The 12,856-nt window shown below is 45.0% G+C and overlaps 1 protein-coding gene across 4 annotated transcripts in view; it reads right to left on the bottom strand.

Moving 5' to 3' along the window:
- The window catches only part of nrxn2a (neurexin 2a), a 402,746-nt gene that overhangs the window by 232,688 nt on the left and 157,202 nt on the right, over positions 1 to 12,856 (bottom strand). For all 4 annotated transcript variants that reach the window (XM_045690105.1, XM_045690104.1, XM_045690106.1 and 1 more), the window contains exon 5: positions 11,810 to 11,971. In XM_045690105.1, coding sequence (XP_045546061.1) covers positions 11,810 to 11,971 — 162 coding nt within the window. The remainder of the gene's footprint in view (positions 1 to 11,809; positions 11,972 to 12,856) is intronic.

Genomic DNA, 12,856 nt, shown 5'->3' with positions numbered 1-12,856 from the left:
AGGCCAAAAAATACATTTCATGAGAAGAATAAGAAGTGAACCACAGTATGAAAAATGCCATTGTTGGAGAGTCAACTTCAGCCAAAGGTGGGAAAAGTACAAAATAGTAAAAATGTCAGAATGACACTCAATATCTCTCTCTTTTTTGGTAGTATCAATCATACAGATACAGACTCCTGATGCCTGTTACAGCGTTACATTGTGTGATAGATATTGGAGGACTACATAGTATCAGAGCTAGGAGGTTTCTTTGGGAATTACTGATACACTTACACTACAGTTCAAGAGTTTGGGCTCACTTTGAAATGTCCTTATTTTTTAAAGAAAAGCACATTTTTTGTCCATTAAAATAACATCAAATTGATCAGAAATACAGTGTAGACATTGTTAATGTTGTAAATGACTATTGTTCTTGGAAACGGCTGATTTTTTTTATGGAATATCAACATAGGCATACAGAGGCCCATTATCATCAACCATCACTCCTGTGTTCCAATGGCATGTTATGTTAGCTAAACCAAGTTTATCATTTTAAAAGGCTAATTGATCATTAGAAAACCCTTCGCAATTATGTTAGCACAGCTGAAAACTGTTGTACTGATTAAAGAAGAAGCAAAACAACTGGCCTTCTTTAGACTAGTTGAGTATCTGGAGTATCAGCATTTGTGGGTTCGATTACAGGCTCAAAATGAACTTTCTTCTGAAACTCATCAGTCTATTCTTGTTCTGAGAAATGAAGGCTATTCCATGCGAGAAATTGCCAAGAAACTGAAGATCTTGTACAACATTGTGTACAACTCCCTTCACAGAACAGAGCAAACTGGTGCTAACCAGAATAGAAAGAGGAGTGGGAGGCCCCGGTGCACAACTGAGCAAGAGGACAAGCACATTAGAGTGTCTAGTTTGAGAAACAGACGCCTCACAAGTCCTCAACTGGCAGCTTCATTAAATAGCACCCGAAAAACACCAGTCTCAACGTCAACAGTGAAGAGGTGACACCGGGATGCTGCCTTCTAGGCAGAGTTCCTCTGTCTAGTGTCTGTGTTCTTTTGCCCATCTCTATCTTTTATTTTTATTGGCCAGTCTGAGATATGGCTTTTTCTTTGCAACTCTGAAGCTGCCAACGATGATATATATTTTTTAAAGGCTCAGTGTCATTATCCTCGTAAGGGGAAGGTGCTGGAGTATTGAAAACGGGAGATCCAATCATTTTGACCTCAATCTTTTTTAGATTTCTTTGCATTACTTGTTAAACAAAATCTCTTTCACTGAGCAATTGTATTGGTAGAAAATTATATAACTTGTAAAAAAAATGTAGCATATTATATAGCTCAGTATTTGTATTATTTATTTTATACTGTCTTTTTTGCTCATCTTAATTAAATAATTTTTATTTTATTTCACCTTTATTTAACCAGGTATGCAAGTTGAGAACAAGTTCTCATTTACAATTGCGACCTGGCCAAGATAAAGCAAAGCAGTTTGACACATACAACAACACAGTTACACATGGAGTAAAACAAACATACAGTCAATAATACAGTAGAAAAATAAGTCTATATACAATGTGAGCAAATGAGGTGAGATAAGGGAGGTAAAGGCAAAAAAAGGCCATGGTGGCGAAGTACATACAATATAGCAAGTAAAACACTGGAATGGTAGATTTGCAGTGGAAGAAAGTGCAAAGTAGAAATAGAAATAATGGGGTGCAAAGGAGCAAAATAAATAAATAAATAAATACAGTAGGGGAAAAGGTAGTTGTTTGGGCTAAATTATAGATGGGCTATGTACAGGTGCAGTAATTTGTGAGCTGCTCTAACAGCTGGTGCTTAAAGCTAGTGAGGGAGATAAGTCTTTTTTCGATTTTTGTAGTTCGTTCCAGTCATTGGCAGCAGAGAACTGGAAGGAGAGGCGGCCGAATGAGGAATTGGCTTTGGGGGTGACCAGTGAGATATACCTGCTGGAGCACGTGCTACAGGTGGGTGCTGCTATGGTGACCAGCGAGCTGAGATAAGGGGGGACTTTACCTAGCAGGGTCTTGTAGATGACCTGGAGGTAGTGGGTTTGGCGACGAGTATGAAGCGAGGGCCAGCCAACAAGAGAGTACAGGTCGTAGTGATGGGTAGTATATGGGGCTTTGGTGACAAAACGGATAGCACTGTGATAGACTGCATCCAATTTATTGAGTAGGGTATTGGAGGCTATTTTGTAAATGACATCGCCGAAGTCGAGGATCGGTAGGATGGTCAGTTTTACGAGGGTATGTTTGGCAGCATGAGTGAAGGATGCTTTGTTGCGAAATAGGAAGCCAATTCTAGATTTAACTTAGGATTGGAGATGTTTGATGTGAGTCTGGAAGGAGAGTTTACAGTCTAACCAGACACCTAGGTATTTGTAGTTGTCCACATATTCTAAGTCAGAACCGTCCAGAGTAGTGATGCTGGATGGGCGGGCAGGTGCAGAGAGCGATCGTTTGAAGAGCATGCATTTAGTTTTACTTGTATTTAAGAGCAGTTGTAGGTCACAGAAGGAGAGTTGTATGGCATTGAAGCTCATCTGGAGAGTTGTTAATACAGTGTCCAAAGAAGGGCCAGAAGTATACAGAATGGTGTCGTCTGCGTAGAGGTGGATCAGAGACTCATCAGCAGCAAGAGCAACATCATTGATGTATACAGAGAAGAGAGTCAGCCCAAGAATTGAACCCTGTGGCACCCCCATAGAGACTGCCAGAGGTCCGGACAACAGGCCCTCCGATTTGACACACTGAACTCTGTCAGAGAAGTAGTTGGTGAACCAGGCGAGGCAATCATTTGAGAAACCAAGACTATTGAGTCTGCCGATGAGGATGTGGTGATTGACAGAGTCGAAAGCCTTGGCCATGTCAATGAATACGGCTGCACAGTATTGTTTCTTATCGATGGCGGTTAAGATATCGTTTAGGACCTTGAGCGTGGCTGAGGTGCACCCATGACCAGCTCTGAAACCAGATTGCATTGCGGAGAAGGTGCAGTGGGATTCGAAATGGTCGGTAATCTGTTTGTTGACTTGGCTTTCGAAGACCTTAGAAAGGCAGGGTAGGATAGATATAGGTCTGTAGCTGTTTGGGTCAAGAGTGTCCCCCCCTTTGAAGAGGGGGATGACCACAGCTGCTTTCCAATCTTTGGGAATCTCAGACGACACGAAAGAGAGGTTGAACAGGCTAGTAATAGGGGTTGCAACAATTTCGGCAGATAATTTTAGAAAGAAAGGGTCCAGATTGTCTAGCCCAGCTGATTTGTAGGGGTCCAGATTTTGCAGCTTTTTCAGAACATCAGTTGACTGGATTTGGGAGAAGGAGAAATGGGGAAGGCTTGAGCGAGTTGCTGTGGGGGGTGCACTGCTGTTAACCGGGGTAGGGTTAGCCAGGTGGAAAGCATGGCCAGCCGTAGAAAAATGCTTATTGAAATTCTCAATTATAGTGGATTTATCGGTGGTGACAGAGTTTCCTATCCTCAGTGCAGTGGGCAGCTGGGAGGAGGTGCTCTTATTCTTCATGGACTTTACAGTATCCCAGAACTTTTTTGAGTTTGTGCAATAATTTTGGATCCCAATGTAGATCCCACTGTATATTGTTCAGCCTGTTATCAAATGTATGTTTATCAGTAATTCCCTTCAGGCCCATCCTAGCCCTGATATACAGTATAGTCCACCAATATCTATCACACAATGAATGTTACAGACTGCTGATTTATTTTATAGTGTATCAGTATATTGGTATTAGGAATCATGTGAAAAACACTTTAGGAAACCAGGACAGTGAGAAGCACTGCTCAATCAATGAAGAGGTGGACATTATTAATAAATGATGGGGTCAACTAAACAAAGACAGAGGGAGGGACGTGCTGCCTGGGAATCCATGAAGGAGATCAATGTCTAATTTGGCTGTCAGGAAGGTAAAGCTAAGACCTCACTAACACTGGCACAGTATTTATTACACATGTGCTCTGTCTGAGAGAGAGAAGGAGGGAGGGTGAAACGGAGGGAAAAAGAGAGAGAGGGAGAGAGAGAGAGATGGGGAGGGAGAGAGAGAGGGGGGAGGGAAATATATATATAGAGAGAGGGGGCGGGAGAGAGAGAGAGAGAGAGAGAGAGATGGGGGAGAGAGGGGGGTATAGGAAGGTCACAACGGGGGGGGGGAGATAACCTGCATTATTCAACAGAAAAGAAAGTCTGGTGTTCATATACAGGTAGACATGCTATTGTATAATTCAAGGCCATAACTACATTCATACCTGACCAATTACCATACTGTACAATGCCAGGTGATATGCAGAGGTATGCAAATGAAACACAGCTATGGCTCACACTATGGCTACAGTATGGCTCACACTATGGCTACACTATGGCTCACAGCTATGGCTACACTATGGCTCACAGCTATGGCTCACAGCTATGGCTCACTGCTATGGCTCACACTATGGCTCACACTATGGCTCACAGCTATGGCTCACAGCTATGGCTTACAGCTATGGCTTACAGGTATGGCTCACACTATGGATCACAGCTATAGCTACACTATGGCTCACAGCTACAGCTCACAGCTATGGCTCCCTCTATGGCTCACTCTATGGCACACTATGGCTCACACTATGGCTACAGTATCGCTCACATTATGGCTCACACTATGGCTCACACTATGGCTCACTCTATGGCTACACTATGGCTCACACTATGGCTCACACTATGGCTACACTATGGCTACACTATGGCTACACTATGGCTCACTCTATGGCTACACTATGGCTCACATTATGGCTACACTATGGCTCACACTATGGCTCACACGATGGCTCACACGATGGCTACACTATGGCTGACACTATGGCTCACACTATGGCTCGCTCTATGGCTCGCTCTATGGCTCACTCTATGGCTCACTCTATGGCTCACTGTATGGCTACATTATGGCACACTCTATGGCTACACTCTATGGCTCACTCTATGGCTCACTCTGTGGCTCACACTATGGCTCACTCTGTGGCTCACACTATGGCTCACACTATGGCTACACTATGGCTCACACTATGGCTCACACTATGTCTAAACTATGGCTCACTCTATGGCTCACTCTATGGCTCCCTCTATGGCTCACTCTATGGCACACTATGGCTCACACTATGGCTACAGTATCGCTCACATTATGGCTCACACTATGGCTCACACTATGGCTCACTCTATGGCTACACTATGGCTCACACTATGGCTCACACTATGGCTACACTATGGCTACACTATGGCTACACTATGGCTCACTCTATGGCTACACTATGGCTCACATTATGGCTACACTATGGCTCACACTATGGCTCACACGATGGCTACACTATGGCTGACACTATGGCTCACACTATGGCTCGCTCTATGGCTCGCTCTATGGCTCACTCTATGGCTCACTCTATGGCTCACTGTATGGCTACATTATGGCACACTCTATGGCTACACTCTATGGCTCACTCTATGGCTCACTCTGTGGCTCACACTATGGCTCACTCTGTGGCTCACACTATGGCTCACACTATGGCTACACTATGGCTCACACTATGGCTCACACTATGTCTAAACTATGGCTCACTCTATGGCTCACTCTATGGCTCACCCTATGGCTCACTCTATGGCTACATTATGGCTCACTCTATGGCTCACTCTATGGCTCACTCTATGGCTACACTCTATGGCTCACTCTATGGCTCACACAATAGCTCACAGCTATGGCTGCACTATAGCTCACAGCTATGGCTACACTATAGCTCACACTATGGCTACACAGCTATGGATACACAGCTATGGCTCACAGCTATGGCTCACACTATGGCTCACAGCTATCGCTCACACTAAGACTACACTATGGCTCACACTAAGACTACACTATGGCTCACTCTATGGCTAACTCTATGGCTCACTCTATGGCTCACTCTATGGCTCACTCTATGGCTCACTCTATGGCTCACACTATGGCTCACAGCTTTGGCTCACAGCTTTGGCTCACACTATGGCTACACAGCTATGGCTACACAGCTATGGCTACACTATGGCTCACACTATGGCTCACACTATGGCTCACACTAAGACTACACTATGGCTCACACTAAGACTACACTATGGCTCACTCTATGGCTAACTCTATGGCTCACTCTATGGTTCACTCTATGGCTCACTCTATGGCTCACACTATGGCTCACACTATGGCTCACAGCTTTGGCTCACAGCTTTGGCTCACACTATGGCTACACAGCTATGGCTACACAGCTATGGCTACACTATGGCTCACACTATGGCTCACACTATGGCTACACTATGGCTAGACTATGGCTCACTCTATGGCTACACTATGGCTCACATTATGGCTACACTATGGCTACACTATGGCTCACACGATGGCTCACACTATGGCTCGCACTATGGCTCGCTCTATGGCTCGCTCTATGGCTCGCTCTATGGCTCACTCTATGGCTCACACAATAGCTCACAGCTATGGCTACACTATAGCTCACAGCTATGGCTACACTATAGCTCACACTATGGCTACACAGCTATGGCTACACAGCTATGGCTCACAGCTATGGCTCACACTATGACTACACTATGGCTCACACTAAGACTACACTATGGCTACAGTATCGCTCACACTATGGCTCACACTATGGCTACAGTATGGCTCACACTATGGCTACAGTATCGCTCACACTATGGCTCACACTATGGCTACAGAATGGCTCACACTATGGCTACACTATGGCTACAGTATGGCTCACACTATGGCTCACACTATGGCTACACTATGGCTATAGTATGGCTCACACTATGGCTCACACTATGGCTAAACTATGGCTCACACTATGGCTACACTATGGCTACAGTATTGCTCACACTATGGCTCACACTATGGCTATGGTATGGCTCACACCATGGCTCACACTATGGCTACACTATGGCTACAGTATGGCTCACACTATGGCTCACACTATGGCTACACTATGGCTACAGTATGGCTCACACTATGGCTCACACTACGGCAACAGTATGGCTCACACTATGGCTACACTATGGCTCACACTATGGCTCACACTATGGCTACAATATGGCTCACACTATGGCTACACTATGGCTACACTATGGCTCACTCTATGGCTACATTATGGCTCACGCTATGTCTACACTATGGCTACACTATGGCTACACTATGGCTACATTATGGCTCACTCTATGGCTCACTCTATGGCTCACTCTATGGCTCACACTATGGCTCACAGCTTTGGCTCACAGCTTTGGCTCACACTATGGCTACACAGCTATGGCTACACAGCTATGGCTACACAGCTATGGCTCACACTATGGCTCACACTATGGCTCACACTATGTCTCACACTAAGACTACACTATGGCTCACACTAAGACTACACTATGGCTCACTCTATGGCTAACTCTATGGCTCACTCTATGGCTCACTCTATGGCTCACTCTATGGCTCACACTATGGCTCACACTATGGCTCACAGCTTTGGCTCACAGCTTTGGCTCACACTATGGCTACACAGCTATGGCTACACAGCTATGGCTACACTATGGCTCACACTATGGCTCACACTATGGCTACACTATGGCTAGACTATGGCTCACTCTATGGCTACACTATGGCTCACATTATGGCTACACTATGGCTACACTATGGCTCACACGATGGCTCACACTATGGCTCGCACTATGGCTCGCTCTATGGCTCGCTCTATGGCTCGCTCTATGGCTCACTCTATGGCTCACACAATAGCTCACAGCTATGGCTACACTATAGCTCACAGCTATGGCTACACTATAGCTCACACTATGGCTACACAGCTATGGCTACACAGCTATGGCTCACAGCTATGGCTCACACTATGACTACACTATGGCTCACACTAAGACTACACTATGGCTACAGTATCGCTCACACTATGGCTCACACTATGGCTACAGTATGGCTCACACTATGGCTACAGTATCGCTCACACTATGGCTCACACTATGGCTACAGAATGGCTCACACTATGGCTACACTATAGCTACAGTATGGCTATAGTATGGCTCACACTATGGCTCACACTATGGCTACACTATGGCTCACACTATGGCTACACTATGGCTACAGTATTGCTCACACTATGGCTCACACTATGGCTATGGTATGGCTCACACCATGGCTCACACTATGGCTACACTATGGCTACAGTATGGCTCACACTATGGCTCACACTATGGCTACACTATGGCTACAGTATGGCTCACACTATGGCTCACACTACGGCAACAGTATGGCTCACACTATGGCTACACTATGGCTCACACTATGGCTCACACTATGGCTACAATATGGCTCACACTATGGCTACACTATGGCTACACTATGGCTCACTCTATGGCTACATTATGGCTCACGCTATGTCTACACTATGGCTACACTATGGCTACACTATGGCTACATTATGGCTCACACTATGGCTCGCACTATGGCTCACTCTATGGCTCACTCTATGGCTCACTCTATGGCTCACACTATGGCTCACACTATGGCTACACAGCTATGGCTACACAGCTATGGGTACACTATGGCTCACAGCTATGGCTCACACTATGACTACACTATGGCTCACACTAAGACTACACTATGGTCACACTATGGGTCACTCTATGGCTCACTCTATGGCTCACTCTATGGCTCACTCTATGGCTCACACTATGGCTCACACTATGGCTCACTCTATGGCTCACTCTATGGCTCACTCTATGGCTCACACTATGGCTCACACTATGGCTCACAGCCATGGCTACACTATAGCTCACACTATGGCTACACAGCTATGGCTACACAGCTATGGATACACTATGGCTCACAGCTATGGCTCACACTATGGCTCACCCTATGGCTCACCCTATGGCTCACACTATGGCTCACTCTATGGCTCACACTAAGACTACACTATGGGTCACACTATTGCTCACTCTATGGCTCACTCTATGGCTCACACTATGGCTCACTCTATGGCTCACTCTATGGCTCACTCTATGGCTACACAGCTAAACACTTAGAGCCCTGCATGTGTTCACACATTACAATCTGTCATTAACTAGCAACTGTAAAATTGACAAATATAAACGTGGTATGTTCTTCCTGTGTGATGCACTGGGAGGTTTAACATCAAAATTCCAAGTGACGCATTCCTAAACAACAACAAAAAATCTGTCAAAGTGAATGGTGTTTGTGAATGTGAACACAGCTCAACAAAAGCCCTATGACAGTGTGTATTCCCAGATCAGAGTCCCTGATGAGGGCAGTTGACCAGTACTTACGTCTTTGAGACAGCCCATGAAGTTATTGCTGACAGGGGAGCCAGGGAGGTCAGCCGTGTTGGGACTCCCCCCAAATGGCTCACACTATGGCTACAGTATGGCTCACACTATGGCTACAGTATCGCTCACACTATGGCTCACACTATGGCTACAGTATGGCTCACACTATGGCTACAGTATCGCTCACACTATGGCTCACCCTATGGCTCACCCTATGGCTCACACTATGGCTCACTCTATGGCTCACACTAAGACTACACTATGGGTCACACTATTGCTCACTCTATGGCTCACTCTATGGCTCACACTATGGCTCACTCTATGGCTCACTCTATGGCTCACTCTATGGCTACACAGCTAAACACTTAGAGCCCTGCATGTGTTCACACATTACAATCTGTCATTAACTAGCAACTGTAAAATTGACAAATATAAACGTGGTATGTTCTTCCTGTGTGATGCACTGGGAGGTTTAACATCAAAATTCCAAGTGACGCATTCCTCAACAACAACAAAAAATCTGTCAAAGTGAATGGTGTTTGTGAATGTGAACACAGCTCAACAAAAGCCCTATGACAGTGTGTATTCCCAGATCAGAGTCCCTGATGAGGGCAGTTGACCAGTACTTACGTCTTTGAGACAGCCCATGAAGTTATTGCTGACAGGGGAGCCAGGGAGGTCAGCCGTGTTGGGACTCCCCCCAAATGGCTCACACTATGGCTACAGTATGGCTCACACTATGGCTACAGTATCGCTCACACTATGGCTCACACTATGGCTACAGTATGGCTCACACTATGGCTACAGTATCGCTCACACTATGGCTCACACTATGGCTACAGTATGGCTCACACTATGGCTACAGTATCGCTCACCCTATGGCTCACACTATGGCTACAGTATGGCTCACACTATGGCTACAGTATCGCTCACACTATGGCTCACACTATGGCTACAGTATGGCTCACACTATGGCTACAGTATCGCTCACAATATGACTCACACTATGGCTACAGAATGGCTCACACTATGGCTACACTATGGCTACAGTATGGCTCACACTATGGCTCACACTATGGCTACACTATGGCTATAGTATGACTCACACTATGGCTCACACTATGGCTCACACTATGGCTCACACTATGGCTACACTATGGCTACAGTATGGCTCACACTATGGCTCACACTATGGCTACACTATGGCTATAGTATGGCTCACACCATGGCTCACACTATGGCTCACACTATGGCTACACTATGGCTACAGTATGGCTCACACTATGGCTCACACTATGGCTACACTATGGCTACAGTATGGCTCACACTATGGCTCACACTACGGCAACAGTATGGCTCACACTATGGCTACACTATGGCTCACACTATGGCTCACACTATGGCTACAGTATCGCTCACACTATGGCTCACACTATGGCTACAGTATGGCTCACACTATGGCTACAGTATCGCTCACCCTATGGCTCACACTATGGCTACAGTATGGCTCACACTATGGCTACAGTATCGCTCACACTATGGCTCACACTATGGCTACAGTATGGCTCACACTATGGCTACAGTATCGCTCACACTATGACTCACACTATGGCTACAGAATGGCTCACACTATGGCTACACTATGGCTACAGTATGGCTCACACTATGGCTCACACTATGGCTACACTATGGCTATATTATGGCTCACACTATGGCTCACACTATGGCTACACTATGGCTACAGTATGGCTCACACTATGGCTCACACTACGGCAACAGTATGGCTCACACTATGGCTACACTATGGCTCACACTATGGCTCGCTCTATGGCTCGCTCTATGGCTCACTCTATGGCTCACTCTATGGCTCACTCTATGGCTCACACTATGGCTCACACTATGGCTCACAGCCATGGCTACACTATAGCTCACACTATGGCTACACAGCTATGGCTACACAGCTATGGCTACACTATGGCTCACAGCTATGGCTCACACTATGGCTCACCCTATGGCTCACCCTATGGCTCACACTATGGCTCACTCTATGGCTCACACTAAGACTACACTATGGGTCACACTATTGCTCACTCTATGGCTCACTCTATGGCTCACACTATGGCTCACTCTATGGCTCACTCTATGGCTCACTCTATGGCTACACAGCTAAACACTTAGAGCCCTGCATGTGTTCACACATTACAATCTGTCATTAACTAGCAACTGTAAAATTGACAAATATAAACGTGGTATGTTCTTCCTGTGTGATGCACTGGGAGGTTTAACATCAAAATTCCAAGTGACGCATTCCTCAACAACAACAAAAAATCTGTCATGTTACAAAGTGAATGGTGTTTGTGAATGTGAACACAGCTCAACAAAAGCCCTATGACAGTGTGTATTCCCAGATCAGAGTCCCTGATGAGGGCAGTTGACCAGTACTTACGTCTTTGAGACAGCCCATGAAGTTATTGCTGACTGGGGAGCTAGGGAGGTCAGCCGTGTTGGGACTCCCCCCAATGTAGAAGAAGTCATCCGAGCCTAGCATGGTGTAGTCCTCCTGGGTGTAGCCGGTGTTGGACAGGATCCCATCCACAGAGACAGTCACCTGGGTGGCCAGAGAGAAATGGAGGTATGGAGAAAGTGGGAGGAGGAAAGAGAGAACAGACAGAAAGAGACAAAAAGGGAGATGTGGAAAAAATTTGAATTCAACATCAAATGAAACAATGCACTGCTATGTTTTTGCGTTAAATGCTGGCCTTTAAATTTGGTAGAATTCTTAGCTGTAAGAGTCATGAGTGCAGTTGGAGGGCCCAGCCATTCTCAGAAGCTTCCTACTTTTTCTCAATTCGCAACAGATAGGCAGGGTTGACGACAAGCAAATTATGATATAATCATTCCATCAATATTTTGGATTTCAGTACAATATTATACAGTATATCTAAGTATGTCTGTAGAAGTGAATTTGAGATGACACCCATTCCATGACAGATACAGTATATCATCATCCGTAATCAGACAGCTGAGGCCAATTCTAATCAATCTCAAATCAATACAGAGAGAATAAATAAAATGGACCAACTAACTGAATCTATAATTCATTATTGGGATAAATGGTTTCAGAAGGCATTATAGTACATGAAAATGGTTGAAGAGGAGTTCATTACATATATATGAGATATACTGTTGCCGTGTACATGGCTCAACTGCGACTGAAATTGTAATACTATACCAATGTTATTATTGTTTTGTTTTTTCATTATTTATTATTCATTTTCATTTTTTTTTTTTTTAAAATTCTGTTCAGTTTCAGCTCATTTTTTATACCTGATTTACCCGTTTTTTAAAATTTCGTCTGAGTTTTACACTGAAGCAATATATAAAACGCAACATGTAAAGTGTTGGTCCCATGTTTCATGAGCTGAAATTAAAGGTCCCACAAACGTTCCATTCACACAAAAAGCTTATTTCGCTCAACTGTTGTACACAAATT

This window comes from Salmo salar, chromosome ssa11 (assembly GCF_905237065.1).
Source record: "Salmo salar chromosome ssa11, Ssal_v3.1, whole genome shotgun sequence".
Classification (NCBI taxonomy): domain Eukaryota; kingdom Metazoa; phylum Chordata; class Actinopteri; order Salmoniformes; family Salmonidae; genus Salmo; species Salmo salar.
The sequence above is the reverse complement of the archived record's forward strand: the minus strand, read 5'-3'. Positions and strand labels throughout refer to the sequence as shown.